The sequence below is a fragment of the Microcaecilia unicolor genome, chromosome 5 (assembly GCF_901765095.1).
Source record: "Microcaecilia unicolor chromosome 5, aMicUni1.1, whole genome shotgun sequence".
Taxonomy (NCBI): domain Eukaryota; kingdom Metazoa; phylum Chordata; class Amphibia; order Gymnophiona; family Siphonopidae; genus Microcaecilia; species Microcaecilia unicolor.
Genome location: NC_044035.1, coordinates 173979584 through 174003572, shown reverse-complemented (window position 1 = coordinate 174003572; position 23989 = coordinate 173979584). Strand labels below are relative to the sequence as shown.

The 23989-nt window shown below is 47.3% G+C and overlaps 1 protein-coding gene across 1 annotated transcript in view; it reads right to left on the bottom strand.

Annotated features, from left to right (window-relative positions):
- Positions 1-23989, bottom strand: part of HYDIN (HYDIN axonemal central pair apparatus protein) — a 2443906-nt gene that overhangs the window by 928635 nt on the left and 1491282 nt on the right. The window contains exon 65 of the mRNA XM_030205004.1: positions 4095-4232. Within this exon, the coding sequence (XP_030060864.1) occupies positions 4095-4232 (138 nt within the window). The remainder of the gene's footprint in view (positions 1-4094; positions 4233-23989) is intronic.

Genomic DNA, 23989 nt, shown 5'->3' with positions numbered 1-23989 from the left:
TAAAAATGCAGCTTTTAAAAGATGTATTGAAACTGCATTTCAATACCTTCTTTCCCCTTTTCCTTGGGAATTTCTGGTGGCAAATTTCTCTTGTTATTGTTAGCTATCTGCAATATCTGCATGGCCCTTGCTGTAATGACACCAGTGGGTTTGTTCTCCCAATATGTAATATTCTCACCATGAGATTTTAAAATGTCACATGCTTGCTGGCGGTTTTCAGTAGCTACATACTGAGGAGCTGATTCTCTTATTAGAGGTTTCCTTCTATGGGAGCTTAGATCAGAATGCAGCCCAGGTGGTGCATCTGTGTGTTGAGGAGCTGAATCATGAGCATTTAAATTAGACTGCAGAACAGGTTGTGTTCCTATGCACTGGGGTTTTGGATGCTGTGAGGGGGCCTGGGAACTAATGGTTCTAATTGAACCTCCTGCTACGGGTGTGGGCTGTGATACTGTTACCATGGCTGAGACAGGCACGGCTGTAGCTGTGTTTGGGTCTGGAGGGGCACATGGGAGACCCGTAATGGCTGACCCCTGCAAATGTGAATCCTTTACATGATCAATATTCTCATCTATAGGGGGCATTTGTAGTGTTAATTCTCTGATTAAATGCTTTAACCCTGGAACTTGGCTGGCCTGCATTTCTAAAGCTAGAATTTGGGCCTTCATTTTAGTCTCATGTGCTGCCTGCCATTGCACCTGTATTCTAAGGGAATCTAATTGATCATTTAAGCAACTAGCCATTGTGATTAGAAAATCCTTTTCTGTGTCTACCTGCATGCATTCTCTCTCTTTGGTTAGTAACCTCTCATTCAATTTTGCATGTTCTTTTAAGTCTTTCTTATATATGGTCCACATTAACCAGAGACAGGCAGAATTCCTCTTGCTCCCTGACTTAATTGAATATAGATCAAATTTTGTTTCAATATCAGAGGGGGTGGAAATATCATCAGTTACATTATGGGTCCAAGGATTAGGGCCAGAGGATTCTACGCATTGCTTAGGCAAAGTGGGGTTATCTATGTCCTCCTCAAAAGAAACTGCAAAATTGGTTGTTATTTTATGCCAAAGCATGCCTAAAGATTTGATTATAAAATACATAAAGTACATAAGTACCTAAATAAGACCAAACATCCATCCAGCACAGCATTCTGAATACCTGAAAACCTTATCAATTTATCAGTTCACTATAAAGCAGCAAAATACAAAAATATAATTTAAGAACACCGCTACCTCACTCGCATAGTATTGCAGCAAGTATATATCTCTGTTGAAATGCAGTATTCTGTACTGCAAGATTTGAAAGCATGTACTCAGAGCATGGCACTAAGTTTAAAAGTGTCCATGCGCTATCAGTATAACCTTAACAGATACCATATACTCAGAACACAAAGAGACTATATTTTTAGCTTCAAAAAGGTTTATTAAGTTACAATATGATTAATGCAATCATATAAGGCTAGCACAAAACGAGAGATAGTTCTTTTAAGAGATCTTTACAGATAATCTGTACTTAAGTAAGGTAGCCAGGTCTAGATCAAAAGTTATGTTACTTACAAGTCCTTGTTACATAGTATGAACAGCATGAGGTAAGCACATGTTTGCAGAAGAGGTCCTCATAGCAGGCAGGTGGGCTACAGGTCAGGTCCCAAGAGTGAGCATCAGGTTCCAAGAGAGAGCAGCAGGTCCCAAGCGAGCTTCCCAAGAGAGAGAGAGCTGGGCTGTTTCCAGGCTTTTTATAATGTTCCCTGAGTTGTAGTTTGCAGGGGATCTTGGGTATTGTAGTTTGCAGGGAAGCATGATCACATGTTTCCTGGATATCTGCTGGCAAATGGCTTTTCTATAGCTTGAGGGTTTCAGTCTGCTGTGATACGTGGAGTTTCTTTTGTCATTTGAGTCATAGGAGTCTCTCTGACTGCTTCAGTTTTTTGTTCTCTAGAGATGTCTTGGTGACCCTCCCAGCCAGCTTTTGTCTTTGTTAAGTGTTTGTAATTGACTAGCCCTGCTACCAGAAATTCCCAAGGAAAAGTGGAAAGAAGGTATTGAAATGCAGTTTCAATACATCTTTTAAAAGCTGCATTTTTATATTGATAAAATCAATAACTCTGCTACATATTTAATTCTGACAATTGGCTTATACCATAACAAGGCCACTCCTCTGCTTCGGGTCCCCTTCAATCTACTCTCTCTGCTTGATTTTCTGCCAGGGATATAGTTGCTGCAGGAAGAGTACTTTCAACCCGTTCCCGCTGACTGTGTGCTGCGGCCGCCATTTTGTTTCCCGTTCGCGCCGTCTTCGAGCCGGGGAAGGCAAATCGCGAAAAATACACCTCCTCTGATTCTGATCGCATTCACGTCCTCCCCTCTCTGCTCCGCTGACTTTCTGCACTTTATTATCTGTATATCAGTCCTCCAAATCGGGCTTTATTTCGCTTCTTCCCTGAGGGTCGCTTGGAGCTCCGATCTTAGGCAGCCATTCCGCTCGCTGACGTCACTTTCTCCCCGCGTTTACATTTCTTTATTGAAATCTAGCATAACAGGATACAATCGGGCATATAGGTACAACCACTTACATCAACTACAGAGCTGGTATATTAATACATATGATGAATCTATTCTGTAAAGGCAACAAATGCACTTAATGTGCTTTAATAAGCACACAGATTTACACCTTCTTTGAAGCAAGTGTCATCGTGTGCATGTACGTACTGGTAAGAACTGGTGCCTATGCATGTATTTTATGCAAACATAAATGCCAATCCCACCTTGCCCTACCTATTCTATGGCTCCTGGAATGACTACACATATATCACGTAAAGCTAGGTGATATGTGTCTGTGTGCCTACTCTATATGTGTGTATACTCCCAGGCAATTTTGTAAGAGCACACTTGAGTAAATAAAACATTATTCTGAATATTCATATCACTCATAAAATGACTTTCAATTATTATAAGATGATAATGTTTTATACCACTATCAGGCTTATTTTCGAAAGAGAAGGGTGCCCATCTTCCGACACAAATCAGGAGATGGGCATCCTTCTCTCAGGGTCACCCAAATCGGCATAATCGAAAGCCAATTTTGGATTCCCTCAACTGCTTTCCGTCGCGAGGACAACCAAAGTTCACGGGGGGTGGGGGGTGTCGGCAGCGTACCGAAGGCGGGACTGGGGCATGTTTAAGAGATGGGCGTTCTCGGCTGATAATGAAAAAAAGAAGGGCGTCCCTGACGAGCACCTTGCCGACTTTACTTGGTCCTCTTTTTCTTGCGACCAAGCCTCAAAACGGTGCCCGAACTGACCAGATGACCACCGGAGGGAGGGATGACCTCCCCTGACTCCCCCAGTGGTCACTAACCCCTTCCCACCTTAAAAAAAAAACTTAAAAATATTTTTTGCCAGCCTCAAATGTCATACTCAGCTCCATGACAGCAGTATGCAGGTCCCTGGAGCAGTTTTAGTGGGTGCAGTGCACTTCAGGCAGGCTGACCCAGGCCCATCCCCCCCACCTGTTACACTTGTAGTGGTAAATGTGAGCCCTTCAAAACCCACCAGAAACCCACTGTACCCACATATAGGTGCCCCCTTCACCCCTTAGGGCTATGGTAGTGGTGTACAGTTGTGGGGAGTGGGTTTTGTAAGGGGGGTTGGGGGGCTCAGCATACAAGGTAAGAGAGCTATGTTCTTGGGAGCAATTTCTGAAGTTCTCTGCAGTGCCCCCTAGGGTGCCCAGTTGGTGTCCTGGCATGTCAGGGGGACCAGTGCACTACGAATGCTGGCTCCTCCTACGACCAAATGGCTTGGATTTGGTCGTTTCTGAGATGGGCATCCTCGGTTTCCATTATCGCCGAAAACCAGGGACAACCATCTCTAAGGACGACCATCTCTAAGGTCGACCTAAATGTTGAGATTTGGGCGTCCCTGACTGTATCATCGAAACAAAAGATGGACACCCACCTTGTTTCGATAATACAGGTTTCCCCGCCCCTTCACGGAGCCATCCTGCGAGGACGGCCCCAGGAAAACCTGGGCGCCCTGTTCGATTATGCCCCTCCACGTCAGCCAAGTAATATGCTGTCTGCTCTGCACATTTTACCTGCATTCTTTCAGCCAGGATCTCAACCAGCAGCTCAGTGGGAAGTACACAGCTCATGAGCCCAGACTCTCCTGCCACACTTGCACTCACACTGATCCGGCAGGGAACAGGTCCTCCAATGAAGGGACTGCTGGTAACCTGCAAAGTCAGAATTACATCATGAAAACTGGAACAAATATTAAGCTACAGAATAGATGTACACTTGAAGCAGCTTTGGAAATTTCAAGTGAAGCTAAGTTACTCACTTGTAGCAGGTGTTCTCTAGGACAGGGACATGTATTCTCACATATGGGTGACGTCAGTATTCTGTATCTTTAAGAAGCCTTTGGCAGCATTCCACTGTGCCTGCGTGAGTGCCTTCCCACCAGTATGAGCGCATGGGATGAGCAGTTCAGTACAGTGGCGTTCCTAGGGGCGCTGACACCCGGGGCGGATCGACAATGCGCCCCGCCCCCCGGGTGCAGCCCCCCCCCCCCGGAACAGCACGACCCCCCCGCGAAATAAACCCCAGGGTGCAGTGCAACCCCCCGGCGAAAGAACCCCCCCCCGGGTGCACCGCTGGGGGGGGGGGGGAGTGCCGCGCGCCTGTCGGCTCTTCGTTTCCATGCTCCCTCTGCCCCGGAACAGGAAGTAACCTGTTCTGGGGCAAAGGGAGCATGAAAACGAAGAGCTGACAGGCGCGCAGCACCCCCCCCAGCGGCGTGCACCCGGGGTGGACCGCCCCCACCGCCCCCCCCCCCCCCTTGGTACGCCACTGGTTCAGTAACAAAGCCAACAGAATACAACTCCTGGGGGAGGTGGAAGGGGATGTGTGAACTGTCTGACCGAACCGGCTATTGCGTTGGGTATTCTGCCCAAGCCAGTAGTAAGATGTGAATATGTAGAATGAAGACCACGTTGCAGCCTTGCAAAGCTCTTCAACTGAGGCTGACCTCAAGTGAGCCACTGACGCAGCCGTGGCTCTGACATTGTGAACTGTGACATGACCCTCAAGGGTTAGCCCTGACTGGGCATAGGTGAAGGAAATGCAATCTGCCAGCCAATTAGACAGAGTGGGGCTGATATTCAGACCGTAGGAGGTAGCCTGGCTAATTCTGGTGGTTGGCAGCGAACCCAGAAATTCAATATTGGAGCCGTATCTAGCGACCTGCATTGAATTCCGGGGTTTTTTTTTGCTGCTAAAAACATAGCCGGTTAAGCCGATATTCATCAGCTGACTGGCTAAGTTATAGTGGCCAAAGATAGACCTGCTATTTACGTGGGTCTATCTGGCCACTAAACTTAGGTGGTCAGCCAATGAATACTGGCGCTAATCGGCTATGTAGTGCGATATATCCAGTGACTGGGCTAGTCGCTAAGTGGTAATATTCAACCAAGATAGCCGGCCAGGAGCCATTCCTGGACGGTTAAATAGTTTTAAATATTAGCTGGAGTGTGTTCGTTGATGGCTGCCCCCATCCTGTTTGGAAGAAAGAAAGAAAAAGTTGGGTGGATTGTCTATGGGCTTTAGTCTACTCCAGATAGAAGGCTAAGGCTCACTTGCAGTCCAAGGTGTGCAGTGTGCTTTCGCCAGGATGGGCATGAAGTTTTGGGAAAAATTTTGGAAGAACTATTGACTGACTATAGTGGAAACCCTATACCACCTTTGGAAGGAACTCAAGATGCATGTGGAGAACAACTCTGTTGTGATGGAATCCCGTATACTACCAGCAATATAAGATGGAGGCTGAAAGGGAGCTCCTGTAATGTGCTCCTAGGCGAATGAATAGATTTGAACAGCACTGGGGAGGAATCATGGTGGAAAGATCGTGGGGAAGAGAGAGGGAAGACGAGGATCATACCGTGACAGCCTCCTCGATCTAAGATGGGCTGTCCAGCCGTGGAGCATCAGCTGTCACTATCCCGCTGATCCCAGGGCAACCGACCGGGCAGGGGTCACTACCAGCCAACCAGGAGCTCAAATTCCAACAGGGTGAGGGAAGCTGCCGGTACCACATCTCCTGCATGGGGGTCTCCCAACATGGCCAGCACAATATCACCACTGTCTTCACCGCCTCCTGTGTGAGGGTGCCACCAGCAAGAACATGACCCCACCAACTACCTGGGAGCAGAGGAAGGCAGGATGTGACAACTGACTGGACAGGGTCTACCCTCATGGCTGGTGATGCATGGCAAAGCTCCCCTGGTGCCACCAGCAAGAACATGACCCCCCAACTACCTGAGAGCAGAGGAAGGCAGGATGCGACAACCGACTGAACAGGGTTCACTGCTGGCCAACCAGGAGCTTGGAGTCCATGTTGGGAGGTCCTCGCAGAAATACACCCTCTCCACTGCCTCCTACATGGGCATCTCCCAACATGGCCAGCTTCGTATCACCACTATCTCCACCACCTCCTGTGTGAGGGTCTACCCTCGTGGCCAGCACTGAACGGCGAAGCTCACCCGGTGCCACCAGCGACCACACGACTACTACGACCTTGCCAACTACCCGAAAGCAGAGGAAGGCTGGACGCAACATCCCCATGAATTGAGCCCAGGCAAGCAGCTTAGGGAGTAACATCTAACAAACCCAAAGACAACTGCCTACCTGACCGAAAGGTCACCACGGGTCAGTGTTCTCCAACCCTGAGCAGCTCATCGCAACCCAGAACGAAGCTGCTGGACCTAGAGCTGATCACAGCGAGGCCTGCACAGGGGCAGACTTCTGTTCCGGGAACTTCTTCCAGGATCCTTCATGATCTCCCAATGAAAGAGGTGACCAATACGACCAACTGGATGGTAGACCGAATGGAAAAACCAGACTACCAGAGAGGAATAGAACTTAAGTGCTGGGGGTCACGTGATGACTGCCTCCTGATCAGCAGCAAGATCAGAGAGCTCCGCAGAATTCCTGCAGAAATCTGCTTTATACCAGCTTATCCTATACCCCGAAGGCACCTAAGGAAGCTTGCTCGACCTCAAAGCTGCAAGAAGGTGGACGATTTAATAATAGTCCGTGAGGGAGAAAGGTATGCCCATGAGGAACCAGGGCAGCCTGAGAAACAAAAGTGCCCCAGCATTGAAAGCTAACAAGATGGCACTGGCCCCGGAGTCTCCGCTGATATCAGAGAAGCTAGCGGGCAACTGGGCGAGAGAGATTTCCTCGATGGTAACACCGGCGTTGGAGGACCAGTTGAACAAAATTCATTCTGCAGTGGAGGAAATTAATGAAAAACTTGATTCGCAATCCCGCAGATTATCGGAAGCAGAACAGCGAGTGCACTGCAGGAGGACACAACGCAATGTATGGCGTCCCAAATAGCAGATCTAGAGAAAGAAAGGTAAAATTATGTATCATACCTGATAATTTTCTTTCCATTAATCATAGCTGATCAATCCATAGACTGGTGGGTTGTGTCCATCTACCAGCAGGTGGAGATAGAGAGCAAACTTTTGCCTCCCTATATGTGGTCATGTGCTGCCGGAAACTCCTCAGTATGTCGATATCAAAGCTCCATCCGCAGGACTCAGCACTTAGAGAATTACACCCACAAAGGGACACTCTGCCCAGCTCACCACCGCCGAAACGGGGGAGGGGAATTAACCCAGCTCATCCCCACACAAGTGGGGGAGGGGAATCCGTCCAGCTCATCCCCGCGGAGCGGGGGAGGGACACCACCCCGCCGATGCGGGGGGATCTGGCTTATCCTGCAACCCAACCGCGGGAGGAGCCGACTGACCCTAACACCGCCGAAGCGGGAGGGGTACAAAGCTGCCCTACAGCCGCACGAAGCGGGAGGGAGTGCCGGCAGAATTTAAGTCTCAATCCAGCCCCGTAAAACGGAGGGGAGAGGAATGCAGCAGCTCACTGTAACACAAACTCGTCTCAATTCTTGAAGAATCCAAGTGAAAAAACCTGAACACGAAGTCCTCCTGAAGTAACTGAAGACTAAACTTGAACCTAAAATTCAACCAGAATATAAACAGTACAGATATCTGGGAGGGGCTATGGATTGATCAGCTATGATTAATGGAAAGAAAATTATCAGGTATGATACATAATTTTACCTTCCATATCATCATGCTGATCAATCCATAGACTGGTGGGATGTACCGAAGCAGTACTCACCCAGGGCGGGACATAGAAATCCCTGACCTCAACACTGAAGCTCCAAACCGGGCCTCCGCCCGTGCCGCCACAGTCAAGCGGTAATGCTTGGAGAATGTATGGGCCGATGCCCAAGTTGCCGCCTTACATATCTCTGCCAAGGAGACGGACCCGGCCTCTGCCATCGAGGCCGCCTGAGCTCTAGTGGAGTGAGCCTTCAGCTGGATAGGCGGCACCTTCCCCGCGGCCACATAAGCCGCTGCAATGGCTTCCTTGACCCATCTTGCCACTGTAGGCTTAGCAGCCTGCAGACCCTTACGAGGACCTGCAAACAGGACAAACAGATGATCCGATTTCCGGAAATCATTGGTCACTTCCAAGTATCTGATGATGACTCGTCTCACATCCAGATATTTGAGAGCAGAGTATTCCTCTGGGTAGTCCTCCCTACGAAAGGAAGGGAGACAGAGCTGCTGATTCACATGGAAGCGAGAAACAATCTTGGGCAGGAAGGAAGGCACTGTGCGAATAGTCACTCCTGCCTCAGTGAACTGCAGAAAAGGCTCTCGACATGAGAGTGCCTGGAGCTCGGAAACTCTTCTGGCTGAAGTGATAGCCACCAAAAAGACTGCTTTCAACGTCAGGTCTTTCAGAGATGCCCTCGACAAGGGTTCAAAAGGCAGCTTCTGCAAGGCTCTTAGTACCAGGTTGAGATTCCACGCAGGCACCACTGAGTGCAGAGGAGGGCGCAGGTGATTAACTCCCTTGAGAAAGCGCACCACATCTGGCTGCGAAGCCAGGGAAGCACCCTTCAGGCGGCCCCTGAAGCAAGCCAGAGCCGCTACCTGGACTTTAAGGGAACTGAGCGACAGGCCTTTCTCCAGACCTTCTTGCAGGAACGCCAACACTGAAGAAATTGGAGCAGTGAAGGGAGAAAGTGAGCCCGCTTCACACCACGCTGCAAAGTTACGCCAAACCCTGGCGTAAGCAGTAGAAGTAGAGCGCTTCCTCGCTCTCAGCATAGTGGCGATGACCTTGTCTGAGAAGCCCTTCTTTCTCATACGCTGCCGCTCAATAGCCAGGCCGTAAGACCAAAGGGGGAGGGATCCTCCATCACCACGGGACCCTGATGTAACAGGCCCTGCTCCACTGGCAGCCGCAGAGGATCGTCGACTGAGAGCCTGATCAAGTCCGCATACCAGGGACGTCTGGGCCAATCCGGACCCACCAGGATTATCCGGCCTGGATGCTTTGCCACCCGGTCTAGCACCCTGCCCAACATGGGCCAGGGCGGGAACACATAGAGAAGCTCTTGTGTCGGCCACTGTTGGAGAAGAGCATCTACTCCCAGGGATCGAGGGTCCCGTCCTCTGCTGAAAAAGCGCGGCACTTGGCAATTGGCCGATGACGCCATCAGATCTAGGCTCGGCTGGCCCCAGCGCTTCGTGATGTCCAAGAACGCCTGAGCAGATAGCTGCCACTCTCCGGGCTCCAAGGTATGGCGACTGAGAAAGTCCACCTTGACATTCATGACTCCGGCAATGTGGGCCGCTGACAGCTGTTCCAGGTTCGCTTCCGCCCACTGGCATAGATTCATGGCCTCCTTGGCTAGAGGGGCGCTCTTGGTACCTCCCTGGCGGTTGACATAGGCCACAGCCGTGGCATTGTCCGACAGGACCCGTACTGGCTTCAACGCCAGTACCGGGATGAACTCCAAAAGCGCCAACCGAATGGCTCTGAGTTCCAGGAGGTTGATAGACCACTTTGCCTCTGCAGGAGACCAGAGCCCCTGCGCTGTCCTTTCCAAGCAGTGGGCTCCCCAGCCCGACAAAGAGGCGTCCGTCGTGACGACAATCCACTCCGGGGTCACCAGAGGCATTCCTGCAGACAACTTGTCTGTCTGCGTCCACCAGCTCAGCGCCTTGCGCACTGCTGGGTCCAAGGGAAGGCGCACAGCATAATCCTCCGACATCGGAGTCCAGCGCTGCAACAGAGAGTGTTGTAGTGGTCTCATATGAGCCCTGGCCCAGGGCACTACTTCCATCGTGGCCGTCATAGAGCCCAACAGCTGCACATAGTCCCAAGCCCGAAGAGGAGAGGCTACTAGGAACTGGTCCACCTGAGCCTGAAGCTTGACAATCCGATTGTCTGGCAGGAACACTCTGCCCACTTGGGTGTCGAATCGAACTCCCAGATACTCCAGGGACTGAGTTGGGCGCAGCTGGCTTTTCTCCCAGTTGATGATCCACCCCAGGGAGCTCAAAAGAGCAACCACCCGGTTCACAACTTTGCCGCACTCTGCATAAGAGGGGGCTCGGATCAACCAGTCGTCCAGATAAGGATGGACTTGTACTCCTTCCTTCCTCAGGAAGGCCGCGATGACCACCATTACTTTGGAGAAGGTCCGCGGAGCAGTAGCCAACCCGAACGGGAGGGCTCTGAACTGGAAGTGTCGGCCCAAGACTGCAAAACGCAGAAAGCGTTGATGAGGCCAGATGGGAATATGCAAGTACGCTTCCTTGATGTCCAAGGATGCCAGGTACTCCCCTGCCTTCACTGCCGCTATAACAGAGCGGAGAGTCTCCATGCGAAAGTGCCGAACTTTCAAGGCCCGATTGACCCCTTTGAGGTCGAGGATAGGCCGTACAGAACCTCCTTTCTTTGGTACCACAAAGTAAATGGAGTAACGCCCCTTGCCAAGCTGATTTTCTGGCACCGGAACGACCGCACCCAGGCGGATCAGATTGTCCAAGGTCTGCTGCACTGCCACAGCTTTGACCGGAGACTTGCAGGGAAAGAGTACAAACCCGTCTTTTAAGGGTCGGCAGAACTCTAGCTTGTAGCCGTCTGTGATGACTTCCAGCACCCAAGCGTCTGAAGTTATTGTGGTCCACTCGCCCAGAAACGAGGACAGCCGTCCTCCAATCTGCACTGGGGCGTGGACCAAGGCCCCGTCATTGGGTACGAGACCCTGGGGGAGGACCGGAGGGAGCACATCCGGGACGGCGGTCTCTGCGAAAGGAATGCTGCTTGGGGGAGAAGTTCCTCTTGAAGGAAGAGGGGGCAGAGGAGCCCGACCTGCCCGGGCGGTACCGACGGGCTTCCTGAAACCGTCCTCTGGAGGTACCGGGGCGAGTACTAGCCCGAGCCCTGACCTCTGGTAACTTCTTGCCCTTAGACGTGCCGAGATCGGTCATGATTTTGTCCAGCTCGACCCCAAAGAGCAGCTTGCCTTTAAAAGGCAATCTAGCCAGGCGGGATTTAGAGGCGTGGTCAGCAGACCAATGCTTCAGCCAAAGCCACCGCCGCGCAGAGATTGTCTGAGCCATGCCTTTAGCTGAGGCCCTCAAGACATCATACAGCAAGTCTGCCAATAGGCTAAGCCCGATTCCAGGGCCGGCCAATCAGCCCTCAAGGAATGATCCGAGGGGGAAGCCCGCTGCACCATAGTCAGGCACGCCCTGGCCACATAGGAGCCGCAAACTAAGGCCTGCAAACTTAAAGCAGCCGCCTCAAAGGACGACCTTAAGGCCGCCTCCAATCTTCTGTCTTGGGCGTCCTTTAGGGCCGTGCCACCTTCCACCGACAACGCCGTTTTCTTAGTCACCGCAGTGATTAAAGAATCCACGGTAGGCCACAGATAGGCCTCACGTTCACTTTCAGGCAAAGGATAGAGGCGGGACATAGCCCTAGCCACTTTAAGGCTCGCTTCCGGGACATCCCATTGAGCCGAAATTAAGGTGTGCATGGCATCATGCACGTGGAAGGTTCTAGGCGGGCGCTTCGTCCCCAGCATAATGGCAGAGCCAACAGGGGCTGAGGGAGAGCCGTCCTCCGGAGAGGAAATCTTCAAAATGCCCATGGCCTGCACTAACAGGTTGGGCAAATCCTCTGAGCTAAAGAGCCGCGCTGCAGAGGGGTCATCCGCTCCATCCGAGCGGGGATCCGTCTCCTCCAAGGAATCCGCAAAGGACCGTTGGGAGAACTCAGATACGCTGCCCTCATCTACATCGGAGGAGACAAAGTCCTCCAAGGCCTGGGAATCAACCCGAGGGCGTTTACCTCCGGGGGCCTCAACCTCTTTACCAGACGAGGGAGCAGGGGCAGCGTTTTGCATAAGGAAGGCCTGATGCAGCAGCAAAACAAACTCGGGGGAGAAACCCCCCAGACTGTGCACTTCCGCAGCCTGGGCTACAGCCCTAGACGCACCCTCAACCGGCGCTCGCAAGAGCGGGGGAGAGACATGCTGCACATCCAAGATGGCGTCCGGCGCGACACTCCGCGAAGGAGCCGCGCGGGAAGAATGGCGCTTAAGTTTAGCCGCTTTTGTGTCGTCGCCCAAATTAAGGGCGTTCATGGCATTAACGTCTCCCACCTCAAGGGCGGCCCAAGAAGAAGCCGTCCGAGCCGCGTGGCCGGCCAAGATGGCGGAGGCGAGCAGCGGGGGATGGGCGTTTATGGCGGGAAAAACCGCCACACCGGAGGAAGGACCGGGACACTCATCGGTCACGAAACTGTCACCCAACAAGGGCGAATCAGACTATAAGACCCCCGCATCCCCTCTAGAAGCGCCCAAGCGATCCGGGGAGCGACTCTTTGCGCCCTCGCCCTCCGACGCCATAGGCCACGTGGAGATCAATCGGGGAACCCCCTGCCCGCTATAAAAAGGTAAAAATTACCTGCTTTCCGCTCCGAGCTGTAACGACCTGGTGTCCCAGTGAGTAGCTGCAATAAACGTTTAAATAAACGTCGAAATAAACGCCTTTAAGGACGTTCAAATTTTTTTATTTTTTTTTAACGGAGCCAGCGGGAGGGGGGAGAAAAGGAGGGACCTGGCGCCACCAGGTTTGCACTTGCTCAAGAAGAGCCCTCAACCCCAGGCACTCAACAAAACCTAAAAATTAGGCTTGGAGGCCTAGCCAGAGCTGCTGCTGTGTGTGACCACCACCTGCTGAGATAGAGAACATACTGAGGAGTTTCCGGCAGCACATGACCACATATAGGGAGGCAAAAGTTTGCTCTCTATCTCCACCTGCTCGTAGATGGACACAACCCACCAGTCTATGGATTGATCAGCATGATGATATGGAACGGCAGCTCTTAAAGAGAGAGTAGAAGAACAGGAGAACCGGAATCGCCGTAACAACCTGCGGGTTGTAGGCTTGCCAGAGTCGGTGAAAGACAGCGAACTGTATAAATTCTTTAGCGAATGGCTTCCGACACAACTGGGCCTTGATGGAAACACAGGCACATGGCAGTGTGATCGCGTGCACCGAATTGGGGTTTGGAGAGAAGGGGACAGTAAACCCCGAACAGCCATTGCGCATTATACTAACTGGAGGGAAAAAGAGCTGTTGCTAAAAAATGGTCGCTCTAGGCAGGCAAAATTGGAATATGATGGCCATAAAATCCTGCTGTTTAATGATTATTCCACGACGGTGGCGCAACTTTGACGAGCAATGGCTCCCACGTGCACACAGTTGTATAGTAAAGGAATACGATTCTCGCTTCTTTATCCTGCAAAATTACGAGTGTGGCATGGAGGGAAATCCCTGACGTTCTCAGAGGCATCAAGAGGCCAGAGTTTTTATGGAAGGATTAAACAGAGAAAAAGACCGCCGCAAAAAGAACAGTATGGTGAGGATGCTATGATCAGTGACTGTGCTGAGGAGTTAGAAGTTTTTGATATACGCTTTGTATACTTTGAATGGGATGTTGAATTTGTTGTGGGTGCTAAATTAAAGGGACAGGGGGTGCAAGTAGGGGCAGGGAGGATGGGGGGAGCTTGTTATCTGTTTCCTGCTGTATGGGTGAGGGAAGGGGAAGGATGGGAAAGTGGAGCAGTAAGAAGGTTAAGAGGGTTGGGGGAAGAGCTGGGAGGGAAGATAGGTTGGGAAAGTGTGAATGGAGGGGGCAGGGAGTATAGGGGTGGAAGGGAGGGGGTAGGAGGGAGGGGGGAGGTGGGGGGGAGTAGAGGTAGCATGCCTGCATGGGCCAGTTTAGAGAAGTCAATTGTATGAGGACGAAGCACAGGGGACAAATGAGTCTGGCGGGCTAAGCTGGGAGGCTTGCTGGAATGTCGGAAAAGAAACCTTGCCTAATACTGTAAATTTTACTGGAGATGGTTAACTTGAAAATCATCTCTTTGAATGTGGACGGCATCCACTCCCCAGTTAAACGAACCAAAATAATGTCTTGGCTGAGAAAAGAGGGGGTGGATGTTGCTGTCCTCCAGGAAACACACTTGTCCAATTCTGAACATGCAAAACTGAAGAGGGGATGGGCAGGAGAGGTAATGTACTCATCCTACAATAGTAGGAAGAGGGGGGTAGCCATATTAATACATAAGCAGCTTCCATTAATCACTCATAAGGTATTACAAGATAAAGAAGGAAGATATGTAATAGTGCTGGGAGAGCTCTGGGGTAAAAAAAATTTGCCTGTGTAATCTTTATGGCCCCAATGTCTATAACCATAAATTTTTCTCCGATATAGTGGCGAGGGTGGCTTCTTATCCAGACTACCAGCTGATAATGTGAGGCGATTTTAATATACATGCAGACCCAACTTTAGACTGCAAACCAGCTAAACCCAGAAGAAAGGGGCTGGAGAATAAGGGGGTTAATTTCCTGCTAAATCAATTGGGGACAGTGGATATTTGGAGACTTTTACACCCACGACACAGAATTTACATTTTTCAACTTCCCACACAACACGTACTTACGAATAGACTATATCCTTGTCTCACGGTCCTTATTTCCGGTAGTCAAGGCAGCGCATATACTTGATAACACTCTGTCTGATCACTCAGCTATCTCATTATCCATAACGTACACAGAGGGCGGCACTGAGAGGGTGTGGAAATTCTCCCCTTCTTTGTATAGGGATAAGGACTTCAGAATTTATATACGGGAGAAGCGGGCAGATTATAAGAGACACAATTAATCCTCGGAGGTGAGCCCAGGTATATATTGGGAAGCAGCAAAGGTGGTGTTGAGAGGCCATATCTTGGCATACATCGCAAGAAAAAAGAAAAAAAGCGGAGGCAGAGTTGTTACCATTATCCACTGAGTACCAGTGAGCTCGGAGAGCACATCAGAGTAGCCTAGATAAGACGCATAAGGACATTATGTTGAGATTAAGAACACAAATTGATCATCTGCTTAGTACACGGGCCGAAAGGGACATATATTATCAAAGATATAAATTATTTCAGTGGGGAAATAAGGCTGGACGGCTTATGGCTAATTTAGTGAGGCCATACAGAAAGAGACAGGTAGTTAACTCGATAAGGGATAGTTTAGGACGAAAGTACCAACACGAGGCCCAAATACAAAAACAATTTGTCCAGTATTACCAATCCCTATATGAAACGAAAGAACTGGATCCAGGGCAGAGAGATGCTTTCTTTAAAGGTCTAGATATGCCACAATTCAATGCAGATCAGGTACAAAGTCTGAGTGCTCCTATTTTGGAGCAGGAAGTTAGAAAGGGTATTAAGGCACTCAAACTGACTAAAGCCCCAGGCCCAGATGGTTATGGGCCAGAATTTTATAAGATTTTATTAAAGGACATAACCAGCCCCTTGGCGGATATGTTCAACAGTCTGGCCGGGGGGGGGGGGGGGAGCAATTCGCTTCAAAATAATAATCTGGCACACATTATACTGCTACCTAAGCCAGGGAAGGACCCAGGACAAGTGGGGTCGTACCGTCCAATATCTTTATTAAACCAGGACGTTAAGCTTCTGCCAGCCATTCTAGCCAGAAGAATGAATATATCATTACCTAGGGTTATCCATGAAGATCAGGCAGGTTTTGTTCCCGGATGGTATGCCTCGACGAATCTTACTAGGGCTCTGGCGGCTATACACATGTATAAAGGGAAAGAAGCCATCGCCGGGTTAGATATGGAAAAAGCCTTCGATAGTATCTCCTGGCAGTATCTTTTTTGGGTAATGGAGAAATATGGGATTCGAGGTAGATTCATTGAGTGGGTAAAGGCTTTGTACACCAAACCAAAAGCCAGGCTACTGATAAATAACACACTGACTGACAGTTTTGAATTGCAGAGAGGCACGAGACAAGGGTGCCCGTTGTCTCCACTCTTGTTCGTTTTGGCAATTGAACCGCTAGTGATCAAAATATGGCAGAGTGATCAGCTAAGGGGGCTGGGGGTGGGGGGAAGGAGATTTGAATCAATCTATTTGCGGATGATATCTTATTATATTTGGCGGATGCTTTCATACAACTAGACCAGGTATTACTCCTAGTAAAGGATTTTGGGGGTATATCGGGCTTAAAAGTCAATTGCGATAAATCGGAGCTCCTTCCTCTGGCAGGTAGCCAGGCTAACACTAAGTTTGGGAGCCTTCCTATTCCACCTGTGAAACAATTAATGCATTATCTGGGTATTCACCTGAGTACTAACCCCATAGTGATATACAAAAGAAATATTCTAGACCAGATAGATAAGATTAAACAAACCCGTGTACGATGGAAAGATCTTCCTATATTGATGTCTGGGAGAGTAGCCATGGTTAAGATGGTACTGCTACCAAAACTGTTGTACCCGCTACAAGCAATGCCTATTTGGATTAGGAGACAAGATAAACGATTGTTTCGTTCAATTATCAGGTCATTTATTTGGAGGCAGAAGGGGGCGCGTATAGGATATCAGGTATTAGTGCTCAATAAGGAAAAAGGGGGCCTTAATTTGCCAGATCTACGCCTTTATAATGTGGCAGCGTTAATGCGAATAATATATGAAGGCATGGTGGGTCAGTCAAAATTTACACCCGCACAGTGGTGGGACGGTTGGTGCGCTCCGTATACGTTTATAAACTTACTACACACACCTCCGGGGAGGGGTACACCAGCCAATAGGCAGCTTAGCTTTCTCACACCGCTCCGAATTGCTTGGAAATGGCGGCGAAGCAGGCAGGCTAGGAGCCCATTTTCCTCACCATTCCTGCGAATGGTGGGACTGGTGGATTTTCCTGCGGGCATGGGTCCCTCCGTGTTTAGAAGGTGGGCAGGGAATGGGTGCGTGACACTGGGGAACTTGGTTTCTCCAGAGGGAACCAGCTTCTTGTCCTTCTCACAGGTGAAGGAGAGATGGCAGGTCCCCAATAATAATATGCTACACTACTTGCAAGCACGACATTATTGGCAGAAGCTGTGGGGGAAATATGGGGAATTATGGATGTATGGTGGTCTGGATGAGATGATACTGCGCTTGCCACCAGGAGGCAATAAATTATCGACCTGGTATAAGCTGTTGAAATTGGCCATCCCAGAGAGAGGAGAGGCGGGCGCTGTGTCTAGATGGAATGTGGAATTGGGCACAACCTATTCACAGGCCCGATTTAATTTAATGTTTGTAACGTTATCTGAAATGGTTAAATCAGCGGATTGGCATGAAACCCAGTTTAAATTACTTCACCGGGCATATATTACTAGGGAGAGAGGGGTGAAAATGAAGCTGTGGGATTCAGATAAATGCTCTAAGTGTCACTCAGGAATAGGTACTTTTTTACACACCTTTCTGGAGTGCCCCTAATTGACCATTTGGAATGAGATCTTTAAAATACTGAGCACAGTGCTGCAGGTTAGGGTGGAGTGGTTGGGGGACCAGGCGGACCTAATAGACCAAGGGCTCTCCCAGCCCCAGAGGAGATTTTTATACATGACAATGCTAGCAGCCAAAAAATTTATTTTACAGTTTTGGACAAGTGAGGAGCCGGTACCGTACAACTGTCGGTTAACAAAGGTTAAAGATTTGGCAAAATATGAGAATTCACTGTATTGGCAATCCCTAAACATAGACAACAAACAATATGGAAAAAGTCTGAGGAGCTGGTAAGCCCATAAAGCTCTTTCGCAGAATGTGTAACATGCAGGTGGGGGGGGGGGGGTTGGGGGGCTTAGGGTAGGGGGTACAAGGGAGGGCTGCTAAGGGAAGAAGTGAATGTTTTTCTTTTTGAATAGAGAAAAATAGCGGCGCTCCAAGGGACCGGGGGGGGGGGGGGGGGCGAGGGGCATTTAGACAGGGGAAATAAAGAAAATGTCAGAGCCAGCGTGTTTTGTGGGAAGGTCATGCATACAGCAAAGGGCCGGCTGAACTTGCCTGTCCAATAATTGCCAGATGTAAAATTGTATTGTACAAGAATATGTAAAATGCAAGGATGTATGGTACTGATGCTAATAAAGACAAATTAAAAAAAAACAAAACTTAAGCGCTGATGATTTGAGGGGTTACTGCCAGTATTCATTGGCTGAACGGCTATGTTTAGTGGCCAGATAGACCCACGTAAATAGTAGGTCTATCTTTGGCTGCTATAAGTTACCCTTTGGTCCTATACATTTCTCTGGGACAGGTTCCATGACAAATACACAATAGGAAATGCAGAAATACCTAACTGATAGTCGGTTTTAGGCCCAGTGAAAAAATATCGCTTGAGGTATTTTATGAGAATTAACATACCTTAAAACAGCTAATATAAAGGTATGGCTTTCTAATATATGTCAACAATATGGATAAAAGATAGTAAACGTCAGGTCCATGAACAAGTATTACCTAATCTACAATAAATGTCTGAACACACGTCAAAATGGCTAATATAAGGGCATGATGTTTATACTACATGCTAATATTATGGATAACTGGGTACAAGCTGCCTCACTAAATGAATGGAACAAAATCCCTATTCTTATTATATCTACTAGACGATGCCCCCACCATCAACTGGAAGAGCCAGACCACAAAACTCACAACAAACCAGAGAACAATATGCTAACCAACAGCAAAAAGATAAGCTTGAATAACAACCCCGATCACCACAATTTCAAAAAAGATAAAATACACAGACAACTACAAACTGTGAAGTATGTCACAATTAAAAATGATACATATGTTCCAATTCCTATACGCTACATAAACACAGTGTGTTTTTCCTAGCAAAAAAGGTGCCAGTACTCAAATGCTAGGCCACCCTTCAGAGGTGAGTTGATCACTGAGGGACCCACCCTATAATAGCCAGGCCCTCTGCAACCAATCACAGAATCTATGACAAGGCAGAATTGGTGTGTAGAGCCTGAGCTCTTTCATTAAAACTTGGGGTCCATTGGTCAAACTTTTAGCAGACAATGGAAAAGGTGCCAATACTCAATACCCCCAAGTACCCCCTCAATAAAAGTCCTGCATAAACACAAGATCAGCTGATAATAAGCCATCATAAGAGACTGGATTGAATCAACTAGAACTACTGTTTATAACAGAAACATGGCTGCACCTTAAAGATGACCCAGTACTGATTAACTTATGTCCGCCGGGCTATAAAATAATACACATCAACAGAACCAAAAAGAACGGAGGTGGGATTGCCATAATATATAAATCCTTCTTCACAGTAGAGCCAATAGCCAAACACATATTATCCTCAACAACTGAAATTGTGGCATGTAAAATCACCGATACTATATTAGCTGGGCAACTATGTTGCATACTTTTCTATCCTCCTCCAGGAAATTGGACTAATGCTCAAGATGACTCCATGGACTTTATATCAAACATTTGCACTAACTTCTAGGACATCCTTCTGCTAGGAGATAATCTGCACCTAGAAAAAGATCATGACACCAACACCAGGACCTTAATAAACTTCCTGAGCCAATGAAACTTCAAAATAACACAAGCCACTTCTCACGGAAAAGGTCATCTACTAGATATACTAGCTTACAGGTTCTCAACCAACAGTAGCCACATACTAGAAAATCACAACTGGGAAGAGGACATATGGTCAGAACAGCGCAAACTCACATTCACACTGCTGTGGAAAGAAACCAGGAAGAATAAGGAAGCAAGAACTTCACACATGATCACAACAAGGTCGCTAACAGCACTGAAGGATAAAATACACATATTACCCAAGGACAAAAAAATCATGAAAAATAGGAATGAATTAAGCCACATCACACTGAACAAAATAGCACCACTCAAAATGAAAACAAGAAGTAAAAAACAACCAAGACCACGGTTTAACAATGAATTACTAACTGGAAAGAAAATGGTCTAAAACCAAATCAGATGAACAAAATTACATGGAGGAAAGCTTTAAGAACATACAAACACAAGATAAAGAAAGCTAAAGCAGAATACTGCAGCATGTATGTGAGCCCGAAACAGATCAATACGAAAAAAGCATATGAACTCATCATGAACACCCATGCTTTACTAACAATGAATGAAACACCACCAACAGCAGACGAGCTTGCACAATACTTCGAGTAAAAAATAATAAAAATAAGATCAAATCTTGCAACAATACATACATCCCTCTCAGATTTCTTACATGAATATGAAACTGACACTGATCAAAACGATGGAGGGTCTAGTAGCTCAACAACTAATGGACTACCTGACACATTTCTCAATACTTCACAGGTCTCAGTCAGGCTTCAGACCATCTTACAGCACTGAGATAGTCATAGCTACCATGATAACAAAATTCAGAAGATTAATGTGCGAAGGTAAAAAAAATCCTACTACTACACATTGATATGTGAAGTGCTTTCGACCTAGTGGACCACACAACACTAATGGCCCCGCTCGACAACATGGGGATCACTGGTGCTGTGGCAACCTGGTTAGATGGTAAGAACATAAGAGTAGCCATACTGGGTCAGACCTATGGTCCATCTAGTCCAGTATCCTGTTTTCCAAACAGTGGCCAAGCCAGGTCACAAGTATCTGGCAGAAACCCAATTAGCAGCAACATTCCATGCTACCAAGTGGTTGCTTCCCTATGTCTGTCTCAATAGCAGACTATGGACTTTTCCTCCAGGAATTTGTCCAAGCCTTTTTTAAACCTAGATACACTAACGCTGTTACTACATTCTCTGACAAGGAGATCCAGAGCTTAACTATTCGTTGAGTGAAGAAATATTTCCTCCTATTTGTTTTAAAAGTATTTCTATGTAACTACCTCGTGTCCCCTAGTATTGTACTTTTGGAACAAGTAAAAAATTGATTTACGTCTACTCGTTGTACACCACTTAGGATTTTGTAGACCTCAATCATATCTCCTCTCATCCATCTCTTTTCCAAGCTGAAGAGCCCTAACCTTTTTAGCCTTTCATCATATGAGAGGAGTTCCATCCCTTTATCATTTTGGTTGCCCTTCTTTGAACCTTTTCTAATTCTGCTATATCTTTTTTGAGATACGGCGACCAGAAATGAAGAGGGGCGGTCAAACCATGGAGCAATACAAAGGCATTATAGTATTTTCGGTCTTATTCACCATCCCTTTCCTAATAATTCCTAGCATCCTGTTTGCTTTCTTGGCTGCCGCCACACACTGAGCAGTTTTCAGTGTATTAACTACAACGACACTGAGATCTTTTTCTTGAGTGCTGACCCCCAAGGTGGACCCTAGTATCAGGGAACTATGATTCGGATTATTCTTTCCAATGTGCATCACTTTGTATTTGTCCACATTAAATTTCATCTGCCATTTGGATGCCCAGTCTTCCAATTTCCTAAGGTCTTCCTGCAATATTTCACAGTCCTTGAAAAGTTTTGTATCATCTGCAAATTTAATCAACCTTGAATAATTTTGTATCATCTGCAAATTTAATCACCTCACTGGTCGTTCTAATTTCCATATCATTTATAAATATGTTAAATAACACCGGTTCAAGTACTGTTCCCTGTGGTACTCCACTGTTCACCCTCCTTCATTGAGAGAAATGACCATTTAACCCTACCCTCTGTTTTCTGTCCAATAACCAATTCTTAATCCACACCAGAACCTCGCCTCCTATCCCATGACTTTTTAATTTTCTCAGGAGTCTCTCATGATGAACTTTATCAAAAGCTTTCTGAAAATCTAGATACACTACATCAACCGGCTCACCTTTATCCAACCATGTTCTGTAATTTTATTGTTTATAATAGCTTCCACTATTTTTGCCCAATATCGACGTCAGGCTTACCAGTCTAATTTCCTGTATCACTCCTGGAACCCTTTTTAACAAATCAGCATCACATTGGCCACCCTCCAATCTTCAGGTACTATGGATGATTTTAATGACAGATTATATGTTACTAACAGCAGATCACCAATTTCATGCTTTATTTCTTTGATTACCCTTGTATGTATGCCACCTGGTTCAGGTGATTTACTAGTCTTTAATTTGTCAATCTGGCTCAGTACATCTTCCAGATCCACTGAGATTTCTTCTAGTTCCTCCACATTATCACCCTTGAAAACCATTTCTGGTACAGGTAGATCTCTTACATCTTTTTCTGTAAAGACAGAAGAAAAGAATTCATTCAGTTTCTCCGCTATGGCCTTGTCCTCCCTGAGCTCACCTTTTGCTCCTTTGTGATCTAATGGTCCTACGATTCCCTCGCAAGCTTTCTGATTCTGATATACCTGAAAACGTTGTTATTGTGAGTTTTAGCCTCTGCGGCAAGTTTCTCTTCATATTCTGTTTTAGCATTCTTTATCAATGCTTTGCATCTGACTTGCCAGTGCTTATGTTGCTTCTTATTTTCTTCATGAGGATCCTTTTTCCATCCCTTGAAGGACAATCTTTTGGCTGTAATAACCTCTTTTACTTCAACATTTAACCATGCTGGTTGTCATTTTCTCTTCTTTCCACCTTTGCAAATATGTGGAATGCATCTGGACTGGGCTTCCAAGATGGTATTTTTGAATAATGTCCACACCTGATTTAGTGTCCTAACCTTAGCAGCCAATCCTTTTAGTTTCTTTAACCATTTTCCTCATTTTATTATAGTTGCCCTTTAGAAAATTAAATGCAGCTACAGTAGATTTCCTTTGCGGGTTCATCTCAGATAGTAGCTCAAACTTGATCATGTTATAATCACTGTTTCCCAGGGGACCCAACTCTGTCACCTCTCACATTATGCCCTGAACATGACCAAGGACCAGATCCAAAATGGCTCCCCCTCTTGTCAGTTCCTGGACCAGTTGCTCCAAGAAGCAGTCATTTATTACATCTAGAAATTTTATGGATCTCTGAATGTGGTGTGCCACAAGGTTCACCAATATCACCCATACTATTCAATGTAATGATGGCTCCACTCGGCAGAAAAGTAGAAAAAAATGGGATTTAACCTATTTACATACGCTGATGATGTCAAGATATACATACTCTTCAATAACAATAACACAGAGATACTGGACGAGATTAAAAAAGGTCTGGACCTTATGGAAAATTGGGCCACAACTTTCAAACTAAAACTAAATAGAGAAAAAACAAAGTTCTTGGTACTACCTAGCTCACACAACCCCACTTTCTATCCAAACTTCACAATTGACCAACAAACTTACCCAATTGAACACAACTAAAAATATTAGGAAGTATTCTCAACAAACATCTGTCTCTAGAAAATCAAGTTTCAGCAGTCACTTCAAAGTGTTTCAAAAACCTATGAAAACTAAAGAGGATCAGAGATTATCTTCCAAGACAATCATTTCAATTTATAGCACAAATGGTAATAATGTTCTAAAATGGCTGCCAACTACAAAACATAAAAACCGTTAGCTCCTGAGCCTTTCAAGGAGTTGAACCGCTACCCGTTACAGTTTTGCCACGATTTTGCTTGATCCTGCCTCATTTGATTCTATGGACCCTTCCCTGCCTCTTGGTTTGCTACCTTGAAACGGATCGCAACGGGGAGCGTGTTGAATTTCTGACTGGCTTACTTGCAGCTGTTGGAGCCATTTTGCTACTCGCGTTTCATTGGGCTGCCTGCTGCCGGTGTGCAGGCATACTTC